We start from the raw sequence: 17,564 nt of genomic DNA, 5'->3' as shown, positions 1-17,564 counted from the left end.
TTAATTCCAAAGGCCAAGGGAGATTTATCAGGATGCATAGTATCCTGGATCCATGAAATAACTGGCCTGTAAAAATAAAAATCTGCCTGCCTCTATGGGAATTTAACATAGGAGTTAAGTTATTTATTTACGATACATTATATTTCACAAAGAAAATTGGTGTCCTTACAGGTTGGATTTTTCCTCATTTGTTTAATTAAGGCATTAAGATTTCCAAAAGATGATTTTTTTTTTATTCCTCTTTTTAGTCAACTTTAGCATGAGCTCATAAACTTTTGAGCACCACTGTAAGAACGATTTATTGAGACACTGATATCTAGAAAATAATTTGGAGTTGCAAAATGCTTTTTTTTTTCTACAGTTTGTGTGCCACCGCTTAACTTTTGATTCAGCTTTTAACAGGAGAGGGTTTGCTGATTCCTGATGCAGACAGCAAGAGTTCACACAAAATGACCAAAACAGGTGACACATTAAGGTAAGTACATGAAGAAGGCTATTATACAGGTTAGCCAAACTTTAGAGAAAGTGTGTGATGTGACGAAAAGAAAATGATGAAGTCTCAAATTTATTAGGTCGTGAATTAAATTCTAAAATAACTTTTTAAGGCGTTACATCTGTGAAATCAAGACATGTTAGGGCTTTTGAAAACAGGAAAACAAATGAAATACTTACATTTATATATAGCTCTTTTCTAAAAACTGATTAAACTCAAATGTGTTTAATTTGTTATGACGCATTGTGAGATCAGATTAGTTAAAGAACTTTTAGAAACTGAGCAGGACCTTTTGTGATGTTTTTGAGAATCTCTTTATTTGGACAAAAAAAAAAAAAAACAAGCCAAAAATACATAATCATCAAAAAGTACTCTAAAAATAAAACTAAATGGTTTCAAAAGAAAATAGCTCTGACAGATCGGAAAGTGCATCAGTGAATTGAAACGAGGAAATATAACGACACGTCTGTCTCAGTGTTCTCACATTAGTTCAGTCCAGAAGAAAGTATTATATAGTATCATAAAGTATTATTCCATTACCAGCTACAGTGGAACAAAATGCTAAATCATTGATTCACAATGAACAACCAGTTTGTCTGCTTTGCTTGTCAGAGAGAAGATAATTCACAAAATGAACACACACACACACACACACACACACACACACACACACACACACACACACACACACACACACACACACACACACACACACACACACACACACACACACACACACACACACACACACACACACACACACACACACACACACAATGTCATGCAGATGTTATTAAATACTGTCCCTCAAAAGGCTCCTGATCAGGTCTTTGGTTGGATGTTAATCTCCACACAATTAAAAAATTGCCACAAAATACTGGCTGTAGGCAGCTTTGATCTTAAATATATTTCAACAGCGACGGAAGGATTTAAGAAATTATTTAGATTTTTTGTCTTAATGTATTTTATGGCATTAAAAAAAAAAGACGTGATCCAAAAGAAACAATCACTTCCCTTAAAGTTTGAAGGAGGTCGCATTGAAAAAGATATCAAATATAGATATATTATGATTTTATTTGGCCTTTAAATCTTATCGCATCCAACTCAAATCCAAATGAGAATAAAAAAAAAAAAAAAACATAACTGAAACTAAAACTGTGCTGACTGAAACAGTGACGATGAAAAAAAGGACTTTTATTTTGGCAAGAACGTTAATCTCTATATCGAACCAAAGTCTAACATTTGGCTCAGTGAAACGCTACAAAACAAGAAATAAGTGAAATATTTGATTTGATGAAGTTGTCAAATCTTCCTCCTCGACATAACAATGCATGTGTTTCTGTTCATTTAAAGTGGCAGTTAGCAAGTTTGAAATGTTCAACACGTGATGGAATAAAATCCAAATAGGGAATCAAGACAAAAAGTGGCAATTAATCTGAAATTTGAAAATGACCAAAAAAAAGGTGCTTTAACACTGCTCACAGTCGAGACAAATCACTGAAATAATTTACGTCTGATGTAGGGGACACTTAAAATGTCAATAATGAGCCGTTATGTCAAGTTTTTAAATGTAACTTGGATGGAGGCTTTCATTGATGCCACTAGCAATTCGTATACTATTCTTATAGTCACAAAAGTTGCTTTTTACTCAGTGTTTTCTGATACACTTGAATGATAGATGGTTTTTTTTGCCAAAACTTGCTAAAGATCTGACCAGTTTTAAGTCTGTAATTCCGGTTTCTGTTTGCTAAATGTTCAGTCATGTTGATTCTTCTGCCCATCTGATTTATTGTGACAAAAATAATCTGAAAATTTGTGTCCAAATTTTTCCCTTAAAGCCACCATGCACCACATGTTGGCTGCTTCCAGTGTCTAATAACTATTCGGTCATTTTGTTCATGATATGTTGTTGACTGTGGAAGTGACAGCTGGGGTCATGTCTGTGAGACGTTTTCTGTTGGACTGCCTGTTTAGAAAGTTTCTGTGGGTGGCGCTCTTTACAACCCAGTTCTTTTAATTTTTTTATTTCTAGATCACATGAAACATCTGTCCTGTGAATCTGAAGCCAACATTCCGGTTGGATTCAAGCGTGCGTTTCCTTCGCCGACAGAGTTCACCTTTTGTTCAACGCTGACGTTTTTTTATCGTCGTGTTTAGTTCATTATCACACTACAGATATATGCGGTTTACAGGCTGTGATCGCTCCGATCAGTATTTATTTTATTACCCGCATCAGAAGCGTGACGTCCTTTGTCAGGTCATGTGACCGTACCTTTACCGTCTAATACAGGATTGTTTCGCTGCATTCGGTTGGTCCTCAACAGATTATCAAGTAACCACGTTGTTGTTGTTGATCACTACGTGTTAAACTCAAGAGATCTACATTATCACAAATTACACTGTAGTTATTTACCTGGTATTGTTTGCCAGCTGTCTATTAGGCTCATAGACTTTATATAAAGTTGAAGGTAGGCGGTGGACACTTTTTATATGCAGTCTATGATTAGGCCATACACAGTCGAGGGATAATCAATGTCAAAAGGTATTGCTAATTTTGATTGGTTTAGTAAAAATACCCCAAAACAAAAAGATTCTCACAGCAGGCAACCTGTACAGTATTCAGACGAGTAAATAACACAAAAACCTGGCCACTGTTTTGGATCATTGATATGATTTTCTCAACAGAGAGAAAAAAAAACAGACTTGGATTTATAAGAACTGGGTCAAATATTTGTTTGCAGAATTTTAAATTGATACGACTGACTGAGCGGACACAATAATGCTTACACGAAAACAGGAATTAATGGCTTGCGAGTGTAAATCCATCCTGAATAATTTCCCTGCACACCCACTGACAAACTCACTAAACGGCAGCCCAATCTGGAAGCTTAACAAGGTGGGTTCTGCACCCAGAGAGGCCTCCGTCTCTATGGCAACCGCCCCGATCCCTTCTCCATCCATCTACAAAGAGACTGGCTCAGGAGGCCTGAAAACAAGGCTACAATAGCAGGAAAGGCTGAATATATAAAAATACAATACAGCCTTTCTCTTCCTCCGTCTTCTCCCTCCGTCCTTCTTCTCACTTCATCTACTGTCGGAGTCTGCCGAGCCGCCAGCTGTGGCTCGTAAACATCTGTCGTGGGTCGAATTTATACCTGGGAAAATACAAGACAGAGCTTGGGTTAGTTCGGCTGTTTTTAAGTACTGCGGATGTCCAGTAAAGTGGATTTAACATGAATTTGTGCCATAGAATAGATAATAATATATTTACAAAAATAGTTTTTGTGGGGCTGTAATTTTTATAGATATCTATCTATCTATCTATCTATCTATCTATCTATCTATCTATCTATCTATCTATCTATCTATCTATCTATCTATCTATATATATATATATATATATAGGAAGGGGCGAAATTACTGGTTAGCTGATTGGGGGCCAAATCAACCAATCAAATCAGCGAAGCGTATGAAAATACAATCACAAGCCCCTGCTGCTGCAGGCAAAGCATAGCTCATTAGCTCAGCAAGCAAGCAACATGTCGGTAAAGGATATTTGCCGTTTGTGTAACGAGAATTTAGGAATAAAAAGGCACCCTTTCAGGTTCCCGGTCCATATTCCAAAAGAAGGATCCAAAAGAAAAAAAGCAAATACTGGTTAGCTGATTGGATAAACCATCTGTCTATCACCACCTAAACCCGCCTCAAAACCAACGCTGATTGGCCCGGTGGTTTGGCGAACGGCTCCAAATTTTCTCTATCTCAAGATGCCAGACTGATCTGCGAGTGGAAAACTGGAGCTTGCGAGATCAGGACGGTCTCACGAGGCTAGAAATAAATTTCCCAATAATAAATTAATAACTTAATGTTTAAATGGGTTTAAATGGAGCTTTTCTTTCAAGAAAATTTTTTTCCCCTATAATTAGTTCAAGTGGAAATTGAATTATTACTCAGAAATTATGGACCCGTAAAATAAAAAATATAATGTGTTTTATTAGAATAAACACTAAATTCGCAGTTTTTAAATATTAAACAACAGAAACAATTCATTTTTAAAACATCAGATTTGGATAAAAACAAAAATGTGGATTTTAAAAATGCCTAACACAAGCACACTGTAGTTCAACCATCTCTCGTTTTTTTTTTTTTTAATAGGAACAGACCTTGGATCGTACACGCCGGGTGTCCGACACGACTGTCCGGAGCAGGACTGCAGCATCATCAACCGGTGGTTCATCTTCTCCAGGACTTCCTGGTCGATGGTCTTTGCGATGTTGGTCAGCTGGTAGGGGTCTGCGGTCACGTTGTAGACTTCTACAAACACCTACAGGGGGCGAACATCCACAAACGATGTCACTGTCAAAGTGTACACCTCAAAAAACTTCGGCACAGATGCATTCGACCACCAGATGGTGTCAAGTTAAGAAATCTTCACATAAACATCGTGGCTTTAAAGGGTAACTGTTTTTTTTTCAACCTGGACCCTTTTTTTTTTCCTACGTTTTGTGTCTAAGTGACTGATGGGAACAACAATCTTTGACACTGGTTCAGTATTAAGCGAAATCGCTGCAGTCTCCAGGACTAAGGGCTATATATATATATATATATAGATTTTTTAAATAGAGTCTGGTGGGTTTGGCGCTAGTGATGTCAAAGCGGTTTCTGGCTGCCGGTCACAGCGTTCACGCTTAATACTGGACCAATTTCAAAGACTGTTGTTCCCATCACTCACTTACACACAAAAACAGGAACACATACATTTTATTGTATACTTCTTAATCTTTCTAAGGTCAAAACTAATAATAAGATGCTACAAAATGAACACTGCCAGGGGAAAAACAAACCTCATTATCGTCGAACTCGCAGTACTGCAGGTTGGCAGAGGGGGCGACTGTGCGCACACATGCGTAGGTGTTGTTGTAAGAGTCCTCACACACACAGTCTGGGAAACACTCCTGGAGAAAGAGGGCAGATGGAAGAATGACATATAAAAGGTTTTTATGCTGATTTTTCCCTCCGCAGATAATATTAAGGTTTCGTCTCGTACCGACACTCCTGGTCCCAGCAGAGGGCAGGCCGGGTCCGTCACGTTGCTGCCCTCTCCTTCATACTCCACCAGGATGTCAGTTCTCCAGCTGCTGCTGTTCATCTTCCCCTCCTGGTCAGACAGACAGACAGACAGACAGACAGACAGAAGCACAATCATAACATTTTTGTGACACCCACTTATTGATCTTCTTTTGTAAATTTAAGCACTGCAACCTTACTATTTTTATTTTTAGTTCATCTTAAAAAAAGAAAATTGTATTTGTATATAGATTTATGGAGGACTAAAGCTGCCATTATAATAAATACATAAATTACTCTAAAAAAATGAAATACATTTTATTTATTTTTCTATTTCTGTGCATATTTAGTTAAAAATTAACCTGCACATGTATTTGATAATTAAAGCTTTTATTTCTACATTTCTTTCTTTATTAATTTATTTGAGTCATTTATTTTTGTATTTATTAATTATAATGCCAGCTTTCATCTTTAGTTTTACAAATATTGGGGTGAAAACCAGTTTAAACAATTGGCTCCTTTTTTTTTTAAAAACAAAAGGATTTTTGTAATCCGGGTGTCAGATTTAACTGCCATTTTGTTCTCACTTCAAAATCCACATTTATTTATGTTTAATAACACTGAAATATAAAAAAGAAATAGCAGAAATGTGAGCAGCGAAAAAAAACGATGAGCCTTAAATATTTTAGTGTTAAAGGTCCAATATGTAATATTTGTACTGTAATAAATCCAAAAATGACACCAATGCCTCATCAGATATTAAGGAAACATGTTAAACTGAAATACTATCTTTTCTGACAACAATGCTAATCTCAGTATTTTTTCTTTTTGAAATTTACATTCCCTGACGGAATTTATGTTTATGTTTTGGTCTGTGGTTGTTATCAACGGCCCAGTTTGACAGCCAGGCCGGGTTGCCAGATATACCTGGAAAAACGTAGACCCAGCGCGCTACAGCTGTAACGGTAGTACAGCCATGAAAGCAGCAAACAAACGAACAGGATCAACGAAGATAGATTCTAAAAAAAAAAAGTAAACGGCATGTTTCTAACAGTTGCGTGACCAGAGACATAACAACCCCCTGGTAAATAATGGAGATGTATTTGAAAGATGGAGACAGCTTAGAGCCCAAAAGGACGCAGAGTTGGCTTATTTTCTCATGAACAGGTAAGCATAGCTTCAGGCTAATTTATCACAGCTACTAGTGACGGGCATTTTATGTCATTTCAACATTTGTGTACTCGCATTGAATTATATAGCTAGAGTACCCGAGTTGGTTACTTGCAAAAACAATTGAGACACAGCCAGTAAAGTGATCCTGACTGGTCCTGGCTAACGCCGCCATACTAACCCTGTTAACTGCTAACGTTACCGGGAGGACCAGGCAAGCGGGCCATGGCTGTTTACAACGTGTAGTTCAGCAGCTGGAGCCGACAACGGTGAGTTATTTTAAGCCACGAGAGGGGGGCTGTAAATCGGAAAGAGAGGACTATGAGTTTGCAGTGTGTTTAGCGATTGTTGCCGTAATTCTAAGCCAATGAAGTGTGTTCCGTCGGCAAGGTAGCTAGTGGTATATTTAGCGTTTCGTATTGTAATTCTAAGCCGAGGAAGTGTGCCTGACTGGCGTGTGGAGAGGACGGTGAGGTTGTTGTGTTTTTAGCGGTTCATACTGTAATTTTAAGCCGGAAAAGTGTGTCTGTCAGTTGGTTACAGAGCTCCGCGTCGTGTATATATCTATGGCTCCGCGTGAGCACGGGCTTTTATGACTGTCGATACAGCCAGCATAACGTTAGCTACTCTGCTGTGCTGTGGAGTAATGTCTGGCTATGTGAGACTAGCATCTAACGTTAGCTACTCTGCTGTGCTGTGGAGTAATGTATGGCTATGTGAGACTAGCATCTAACGTTAGCTACTCTGCTGTGCTGTGAAGTAATGTCTGGCTATGTGAGAAATGCGTCTAGCAACGTTGTTGTGAATGCTGCGGTCTCAGCCTGGCAACCCCCGTGAACTTCGAGTCTGGGCAGGAGGGGGCGGGGGAAACGACTCTCCAGTATTTTGAATTGGTACTGCAGTAACTATTTTAACCGCTAGCTGCCAGTATTACATACAATATTACATATTGCACCTTTAATGAAGTGATAGTGCCAGCTGTCACTGTGATGCTACATCTCTCTTTCTTTATGATGACAGTAGGTCTGTTTTGTGTTAATCAGACGCTGAAAAAGAAAACCATCAGCTGAGTGATCTCACCATAACGGGCAGGAAGGACATGCCGTCCATCTGCGTCTTGTTGACGTTGTAGCCGGCGATGTCCAGGATGGTCGGACCGAGGTCGACGTTGGACAGCAGCATCTGACAACAACACCAGTTGGTTTAGTCCAGTTCAACAGATACTGCAGGGATACACTGAGTGGAGGAAACACAAATGGACATAACACAGGTGTGTGTTTGTACCTGGCTGGTCTGGTTGGGCTTGATGTTTGGTCCTCTGACCATGAGAGGAACTCGGATGTCAAACTCGTAGAGCTGCCTCTTATCCAGAGGAAGAGAGAACTGACCTGAAAGAGAAAGAAACCACAAACTAGTTTCAAATTGGTTTGTTTTTGGTAAAAAAAAAATAATGGTAAAAATACCAGGATCCTTCCTTTCTTTCCAACTTTTCTCCAAACTTAATTTAATTCAGATATGTTAACGAGGTTTTGATAAAAGACAAACCGTCCTTGACAGCAGCAGTGGTGGGATGGAACTTTATTCAAGTACTGTCCTGGCCTGAGTATAATTTTGACATGCTTGTACTTCACTCTTAGCCTGACAAGCCAGACCCACATCAAGATGTTCGGTCTGGGAACTCACCATTGGCAGGGCTCAATCCGAGGGGCGGGATAAACGGTTGTCTTTCAAATTCCCTCTGCACGCAATAGGATAGTGCTACAACCAGAGTAATGAAGAAGGTAGCGGAGCTAGTTGATAGATTAAACTTTTGCCGTATCCGGTCGGCAAAACTCCGAACACATCTTCCTTTTTTAAGAATGACTTCAGTGCCGTTCTTTGCTCTTTTCTCAAAGAAAAGCTGAACTCCAAGTCTTCCAGAAGACCGCTGTTCCCAGCAGCAGCAGCAGCCATAAGCCCCGCCCACCGACTCTATACACGATGTGATTGGCCTGACCAGAGTTTGGTTTTTCCAGCTCGCAAGTCAACGGAGAGTGCCTAGACTGACCGTTAGGGTGAGTCTAGATTTTTAGGCTACTTCACTCTAGTATTTTCATTCTATGCTACTTTATACTCTGTTACATTTCACAGGGAAATGTTGTACTTTTTACTCCACTTCGACACAGGTACTAGTTACTTTTCGATGAAATACATTATATATATATATAATATGATGCAGAAGTACACTAAAAATTTACTCAGTACTAAAAAAAGTATCTAAAATTGGCTCCACATTGACATTAAAAAGCTCTGAAACAGTGATAAAAACAGAATAATAGAATATTCTATAATATAACATTTTAAAAGGACTATTCTGCATAATGAGAAATTTTTATTTGGATACTTTAGGTACATTTGGCTGATAATACCTTTACTTATAATAAGTAGCATTTTGAATTCAGGACTTTTACTTGTAAAGCACTACTAAGTTAAGGTGTGTGTGTGTGGTGTGTGTACCTGTGTGGTAGCCGTTGTCAGAGGTAAAGAAGATGTACGTATTGTCCAGTTCAACGCCGACCTCCAACCTCTTCACTATTTTCTCCACCAGGTCGTCCACGGACAGCAACGTTCGCCACCTACAGACCAGAGTGAGCAACAAGAAACCTGCAGTGAAACCAAACTCGGGAACAAATCTGGCCGCAAAATATATGGAAACAGCAAAACTACTGAAATAATAAGGACGAATAAGAAGAGGAGAGGAGAAATGACAGGAACGGGGTGATAATAAAGCGTGATTTATGGTTCTGCGGAGGCTCCACGCAGAGCTTTCACCGTAGCCTACGTAAGTGGCCTGATGTTTATACTGGTGCGCTGGTGTGGGGGAGTGGGTGATGGAGCGAGGGAGAAGTGAGAGAGTGAAGGTGATTATCTTCAGAGGGAGTAGCGACTCTAGAGTCAGTGAGAAAAACAAAGTGTCTCCCCTGTGCTTTCTGACCACGGTGGGAAATCTGTAACAGGAAAAGTTAACCTTCTCCTTGATTTCATGTTGTTTATGGAGAAGGAGAGACAGGAAATGAGTCGGGGGGGAAATGCAATGCTACCAAGCCACAGCCGAGCTTTACACAGAAGTATAAATCAAACTTAAGGAAGAGAATGAATGATGCAAAGACAAATGCAGAGCAGCTGTGGAAGAAGAGAGAAAGAGGAAGTCACGAAGCAGCACAGACTGACCGTTTCCTGAAAGCATCATCCAGAAACTGAACAGAAGAGTTGGACATGGGGGTTTTAGCCTGTCTGATCAACCAGTGTTTGTCCTAAAGAGAGATTGAAAGAAAACAAAAATGGATGCAGGATGCGTTAAATCGCAATATCTTTTTGCATCCTGACAAGACCACCTGTTGGAGTTCAACAGAAGAGTGATGTCCAATTTTCATAGAGGATAAAAAAAAAAAAAAGTCCCAAGAGAAGCCGTACCTTGCCGTGGACGTTAAAGTTGGGGTCTCTGGGAGCCTTGGTGTTGTTGAAGCTGTTCTGGTACTGAGGAGCCGCTGTCCAAGGGGAGTGGGGGGCCGGAATGGACACCATCATGAAGAACGGCTGGTAGTTGGATTTATACTGGAGGAAGTCCAGAGACCGGTTTGCCTGAGAGAGAGAGTGAGACCAAAAATGTTACTTCTAGTTACTAAAAACGTAGTCTTGCATTGCCAGACCTTATCTCCACAGCGCTGTGGAGATAAGGTCTGGCTACACCACACATATATTCTAGGATAGGAAAAAAAAAATGCTCTGTTTGCATTTCTTTAAACCAATCACAATCGTCTTGGGCGGTGCTAAGCTCCGGACGCAGCGACGGTCGCAATGCAAATTCGTTGCGGGGAAGGAACTTGTTTTGGTGGAACGTTTGCACCCCGCTAAAGAAAACGCCACATAAAATATGAAATGAAGTTATAAATGAAATAACTGTTCACACAGTACAGTAGAGTGAGCTATTTAAAGTTGGATACATGGTTAAATGTATCGCCGTGTGTACTTCGTCCACAGCAATCCCACTAATCGGTCCCAAAACGTCCCAGTTGGATAGTAAATGACGTAAATATATTATTTGTAAATCTATGCAATCATTCTGGGAAAACAACCAAGAAGGCCTGCTTTATTGCACGATCCAAATTTTCTTTAAAACTTGCTATTTTCAGAGTGTAGCTTGCTAGCTTTGTTATTTCCCGTAGCAAAGGGATTTGATCCGGACTACTTAAAAAGTAATTTGTTGTATTAAAAGTTGCTCTAAAAAGCCAAAGGTTTTTTCTAGATAAGTCAATTTCATTTATATCCAAATAGGCTTTGTATTATCTTTTCAGTTATTGGTTAATATGACAAAGTCACAATTTAACATTTTCAGCCAACACCTATTAAAAGGAGATAATATAAAGAGGTAAAGTGATTGATTGTAACATTGCTCAGTTGTCTCACCAGGACGTCTGTCAGGTAGTCTTTGCTGTAGTCTGCTCCGTGCTCCTCAGGCTTTCCATTCACTGACAGAGTGTAGTTGTAGTATTTAGAGTTCTTCTCCTGGAAAACAAACCACTTTTATGAAATACCCTTATTTTGGAATGGAGCATTTTTTGTTATGCTTCTGTCTCATTTTGTAGTAGACATGTCCCCCCTTAAGCACAGCAAGTGTTAAAGCCCATAATTTGGACAGACCATAGACGCAGAATAACAAATATGTCAAAAGGCTTTTAGGTGGTCAGCACTTATAGCCTTGCACCTCGCTGGGTGTAGCATCTTTGATTCGTCAATTTTCTGAAAGCAAGTTTGCAGATTACATTACGTTAATTTCAAAATAATCACAGGCAAATTTACTGACACGTGAACCAAAACTCTCTAAATGTCATGATGCAATCAGACACTAGAGCTGAGAGGGACCTGAAGTAGGAGTAGGCGGTAAACATTGGTGATTTTAGCCCCCCTAAAAATTATTTTTTTATTTTTTTATTATTATAAATAAAAAAATAATCAATTTTGGTGCTACAAGTTAGTTTGCAAACGTGTCTGTTAGTGACAGAGGACAAACAGTTACAGGTTCAATTGTGTTCGTCTGTTCTGTACGTTTAAAAAAATATAAAACTAATACAAAATGTAACTAAATGTAGCGGTCACCGATGCTATGCACCTGTAACCCAGTCAAGGAAAGGGTTAACAGAAATGTGGTGTTGGCCAATCGGAGGAGGTTGTGCCAGACTCCCGCCTTTGGCTGAGTCTCTGTCTGATCTGTTAGAGGGAGAGCAGGAGACGGCTGTGAAGTTTAACGTTGGTAGTTCCCAGAGAAGAAGTTGGTCATTTACTGGCGCAGGTTAGAACCCAAACTGAAACGTAAACTAAAATTGCTGAATGTGAACACTGTGTCAAATTGGTCGTTATTAGTGTGACTTATGAAGTGTCAGGTTTAGTTCCATCATAGTGTTAATAGTGTCAAAAAAACGTTAGCTGACGTTGTTGTTCAGAGATTATCGACTAATGAAATTACTGATTTAGCATTTTTTTTTTTTTTTTGCATGGCACTGTATCAGTGTCACATGTTATGATAAGCTGTCAGGTCATGAGACCAGTTCTCCTTCCATCTGTGTTTGTTCAGTAACGGTGAAGATAAACTAGACTAGACTAGACTGCAGTCGTGTTACAGGCATGACCCTTGTTTTCATGACTTCTGTAAACCGGTTAGAGAGGTAAAGGCGAGCTAATCTTGGCCCATTTATTAGTCTGGCTCCTTCTGCAGAGAGCTTCCAGTCACAGGATGACGTGAACTGACCTCAGAGTGACACGGACGCACAAAAATAGACTTCCCACAGAGATGTTAGTGAGCTAAAACGTCCTCTTCAAACAATTGTGTACAAGTGGTGGGTTAAATCCTACTGACATTTTTGCTTTTGATATTCAGTAATAATATAATTTTCCTCCCAGACTTTTATTTTCTTAAGACAAGACACAAACTTATGGATATCACCATGCAACTTCCCCCAGTTGGTAACTTACATTAAGACTTTTTTTGTATTACAAGTTTTCTAAAATTGTAATATGCAAATTAGGCATTATCTAATTAAATATGCAGAACTATTGTATATAACATTGGATAAAGCCAAGTTCAACATATTTGTTTCATTTAGTTGACGTATTTGAGTCAAAGGTTTTTACTGAGGGAACTTAGTAAAAAAAATCTTTCCACTAGTCTGAAAGAAGACGTGTTATGGAAGCCAAAGGGCTCAAAATTGACCAGTGCATGACAAAACACTGTTTTTGCATGTAGTGTCATAAAACCTCTGACACAACCTTTAGTTTATCATGGGAAACTAAAACGGTCCACTGGCGGCCAGAGGAAAGGTTAGTGGTCTCCCACAGACAGCTAGTGGAGTATGGATACATCCTAATAAGAGACCAAACCTGACAGTCTGACTCTGCAGGAGCAATATCTGGGAGTATTTTGTGCATTGTTGCTTTAGCTCCCTGTAAACGACATAAAAAGCGACAGAACTTCATGTTATTGTGATGTTTGGAGCAATCTGAATCAGTAAGGAGGTTCAGTTTAATGGCTAAAAGGCTTCATTCTGTCCAAAACTGCACTAAAGCTGACAGACTGGAAGGAGCCTCAGAGGAAATGTGTGGCTGAAAAGGTCAAAAATGGTTTCAGTCTTACCAGTCCGACCCAGTAGTTCCAGCCTGGAGGAACGTGCGCCACTCCACCAGCCTCTGAGTGCCCGTACTGAAACACACAGACAGTAAAATGTGGATTTGTTTAATGACATGTACACACAAAACTGTACAAGCTTTGTCAATTGGCACTACCAAAAAAAAATAAAAATAAAAAAGAGGTACAATCAATATATAACAAAATCAAAGTTAGAAAAGGGGATCACCAAAGTCTGTAGGATTCATCCTCAGACAGATTTCTTTACTTGTATTTGGTTTATCATGTCAGCTTTGTTATGTATAACATTTTGTATTATTGCTTGTTATGCACCTTTTATTTCTATAATCTGTATTGAGGCAGATCTGCCTCGACTGGAAAGCACTTTGGCTCAACTTCTGTTTTAAATGTGCTATATAAATTAACGTGACTTGACAAATGAATGAGGCACTGCATTTCATAGCAAGCCATCCGATAGTTGAGACATACTGACCGAAATTGCCATCCCATGAGCCATGCTCTGCTCACCACTAGTGTCCACGCTAAGGGACAAAGTGTGTGGTGACCTGTGAGGAGGGGGTCACAAGTTGACATTGCTTACTTTAAAGGGGTCACAAGTGAAAATGGTTAGGAAACACTTGAGATACAGGGAGGGAGAAGGGGAAGTGGGAAAACAGGTTTAAGCATCATTTGTTTGCTATTTAGGTGAAGAGTATGTCCCGGTTCCCCATTTAACCATCTGTTTATCACAAGGGTAGATGCAACTTTGACAGATGGACTTTATCCCAACATAAAATCGCATAACAGAAGATCTTGTGACTGTGTTAAACGGTTTACAATCACCTGAAAATCCATGAAGTCAATTTTCAATTGGAGGTGTTACAGAAACGCTGCACAGATCAGCTCTCTTTTCATGCATTTAAAAAAAAAAAAACATTTAGTTTGATGACAAATTGACAATTGGTTGACAACAATTAGAAGACCTGGCAAATGGATGAAGAGTAATCACTGTTCCTTCACGGTTTCCCATATTTTTGGACTAAACCCGCTGTACATACTGATAAACACATGTAGTGTAAGGGCAGATTAATGAATAACAGGAAGTCAACCTGCTTTGATGTGCAATTAGCAGATGTAAACATACCTAAACCAGTATGGGAAATGTCTTTACACTTCCTTCATTCTTTAGATAAATGCTAAATCTTGAACAATTAAAAGTAGTTCACTTAAAGAGCCAGAATTTGAACTAGAGTCCTTCCTAGTCTCTCTCTCTCTCTCTCTCTCTCTTTTTTTTTTTTTTTTTTTTTTTTTTTTTTTTTTTTTTTTTTTTTCTCTTTTTTTTTCTCTCTCTCTCTCTCTCTCTCTCTCTCTCTCTCTCTCTCTCTCTCTCTCTCTCTCTCTCTCTCTCTCTCTCTCTCTGTGTGTGAAAGGCCGAGGTCTCCCGTGACAGCTAGATTATCTAAAACCTGAAAACAACAGAGCTGAGAGGAAGAGCAGAAGACTAGTTTTCTCTCAGACCACTTGAATTACAATATGCTGACACCAAAAATAAAGTGTCTACCACAACTTTAAAACAATTCAGCATGCAGAATAGAATGTCTTGATGCAATTCAAATTCACATATTATCATGTACACCCCATTATGTTGTTCCATCAAACACAAATGCAAAAGCATGAAGCTCTGCGGTCTCTACCTGGTTAAGGTATTTCCCAGCGAAGAAGGTCTGGTAGCCGGCGTACGTCTTCAGCAGTGCGGGGAAGGTGTGTGCTTCCTCGCTCTTCTGCCAGACTTTGCTGCTGCAGTTTCCCTCTAAGGTGTTGTTGATGACGTGGTGGTTGTGGGGGTATTTCCCTGTCAGGATGCTGGCTCGACTCGGGCAGCACAGCGGGCTGGCGACAAACTGAGAGGGGATGACGGTGGAAAAAGGATGAGAGATGGAAAATGGCTCTGTGCAAATATCTTTTTTTTTTTTCAACCACTTAGGGTTAGTTTGAATTCCTTAAAGACACGCAATAACACAAAGTAACCGATCGAGGCAGCAGTAGACCAGCAACTCCCGTGTCCTGCGAGGTTTTTTTTTAATTTTTTTTTTGATTTTTGTCAAAGGAGTCTGGTGGCTTTGAAGACAGCACAGCTTCAGTTCCCTGTCGTAAAGGGCTGTTTAACAGCAAGGTAAAGCGGTGAAGATAAATATAGCGTACCCTTAAACTGATATAGATTTTTTAAAATCCGTTTCTGCTGCTGCCCCCCGTCCACAGCAGTAGGTCTACGTTGCTTAGCTTCCGTGTCGGTACTCCAGCCTGCTTCTCCAAACTGGGCTAACACACTGACTATGGAGAAGTAGCTCATACAACCCCACTTCAAAAGATCCAAACTGTCCCTTTAATGATCCCTGATGAGACATAATGACAATAATGCTGTTGATTATACTTACTGCATTTGTGAAGGATATCCCTGCATCACCAATTAGTTTTTTCGTCTTGGTGAGTGGACTCTGGAAGGAAAAGAGGTGTGATGTGATCAACTTTAGTGAACTCCGTCACACTTAAACTGGGCCACAAGCTCCCTTTTAGTCATCGTCAAATCAATATGTAGCTCTGTCTTAGTGCCTTCATGACTAAGCTCGTTCTCTACAAAGAAAGCCAACTGAATCAGTAGCTAACATGGATTGTAATGCTCTGTTTTTTATATTATATGAATTATGCCGATGTTATATTTGGCATCAAAGGGCATACTATTTTATAAAAAAACACATTTTACATTAGGTTACTCATTAACATCCTTCACAGCTCCTTACAACATATTGCACAATCATCACATGCCAATAAGTATCAATACTTTTGATACTTTAAGTACATAAAGTATATTTTGCTGATAATATTTTTACTTAAGTAAAGTTTTGAATGCATGACTTAGCTACTTGTAGTAAGGTATTTTCACCGTGTGGTAACAATAGTTTTATCTAAATACTTCTTTACCAATGTAAAAGACATGTCAACCAATTTTAGAGTTACAGCAGTTTCAATCTTTAGATAGTTGGATCACATATTATTATGCCACTAAATTGCCTGTTCTTTTTGTAATGGGATACGGATACGGATGGTTTTTAAGAGGAGGGAGGGTGTTTGCTAAAAACAGTGGGAGCAGATTAGTGATAAGACTGCTGACTCTGTGAAATGCCTAAATGATGTGTCCAACCAGGAGGAATGTGAGCAGTCAGCCTAGACTAAAACTGGACCAGACTGGACTAAAACTAAATGTCAAGCTTACATCAATTAAATCACATATTTTATATCAAATAAGCTGCAAAAACAAAGTCACGACTACCTACTAAAAAAAAACTTAGCCTATTTAAAAAAACAAACGAACAAAAAAACCTCATGCAATAAAAGCACAAAAAACATGAAAGATGTTCTCACCAGACCCCCGATAGCGACGTCCAAGTCGTCGGTGAGGATCAAAACAATGTTAGGTCTCCGGGATGATTTAGCAAACGCACCGCTGCTCGGGTTGCTCCACAGAGTGACGCAGATTAGCAGACAATTCAGTAAGACCAGCGGGAACGAGCGATTTAAACCCATTTTTATTAATGAATACCAAACTACTGAAGCCGTCCGTCTCTTCCTTCAGCTCTGTGCTTTATAAGAGCGTGAAATGTTGTTACTGAGTCCTCTCCGGAGAAAAAAACACAAGACAGACTCGCCCCTGTTTTTATTTGGCACAACACTTCCTTGTTTCCCGGTCATGTGCTCATCGGCTACGGAAGCCCGAGTCAGCTGATTTGAAGACCCCCAGCATGACTAATGTATAAATAACTAAATAAATTCTTCTGCTGTTTGTTTTATGTTTTATTACTGCATTGCTGCACTTTATTATTCTGTTTTTCATTTAGAAAATATAAAGACCCTTCCACCACCAAAAGCCATAGAAATAGAGATTGGTTATTTACAGTAGTGGAAGAATAGGCTACTAAGTAGTAATACCACAGTGTAAAAATGTAAAAACAAGTAAAAGTCCTGCATTTAAAATGTACTTAATTAAATTATTTATATTTTTACTGAATTACTTAAGTAACAGTACAAAATGATCAGCATCACCAAAAGTAAAAGTACTCATAATGCAGAATGGCCCATTTTAGAATAGTATTATTCTACTATTTGGATTATAATTATTGA

The 17,564-nt window shown here is 39.1% G+C and overlaps 1 protein-coding gene across 1 annotated transcript; it reads right to left on the bottom strand.

Annotated features, from left to right (window-relative positions):
• Window positions 1-1,668: 1,668 nt before the first annotated feature.
• Window positions 1,669-16,970, bottom strand: gnsa (glucosamine (N-acetyl)-6-sulfatase a). Its single transcript, XM_039791819.1, has 14 exons — window positions 16,809-16,970; window positions 15,824-15,883; window positions 15,083-15,289; window positions 13,398-13,463; window positions 11,177-11,275; window positions 10,184-10,351; window positions 9,941-10,023; window positions 9,227-9,345; window positions 8,015-8,118; window positions 7,811-7,912; window positions 5,541-5,651; window positions 5,338-5,448; window positions 4,657-4,817; window positions 1,669-3,648 (listed from the first exon to the last, which is right to left on the bottom strand). Exons 1-14 carry the CDS (start codon window positions 16,968-16,970, stop codon window positions 3,582-3,584), a joined length of 1,620 nt encoding a protein of 539 aa, XP_039647753.1. The 3' UTR covers window positions 1,669-3,581.
• Window positions 16,971-17,564: the final 594 nt, after the last annotated feature.

The sequence above is a fragment of the Perca fluviatilis genome, chromosome 23 (genome assembly GCF_010015445.1).
Source record: "Perca fluviatilis chromosome 23, GENO_Pfluv_1.0, whole genome shotgun sequence".
In the NCBI taxonomy this organism is placed as follows: Eukaryota; Metazoa; Chordata; class Actinopteri; order Perciformes; family Percidae; genus Perca; species Perca fluviatilis.
Note: the sequence above shows the minus strand (reverse complement) of the source record. Positions and strands in the feature narration are given on the sequence as shown.

Excerpts from the sequence above, each read along its gene's own strand:
- gnsa (XM_039791819.1), bottom strand. The coding sequence starts at position 16,970 with ATGGGTTTAAATCGCTCGTTCCCGCTGGTCTTACTGAATTGTCTGCTA. Across the intron at positions 5,449-5,540 it reads TGCTGGGACCAGGAGTGTCG|GAGTGTTTCCCAGACTGTGT; the intron begins GTACGAGACGAA and ends CTCTTTCTCCAG. Across the intron at positions 3,649-4,656 it reads CCCGGCGTGTACGATCCAAG|GTATAAATTCGACCCACGAC; the intron begins GTCTGTTCCTAT and ends GTATTTTCCCAG.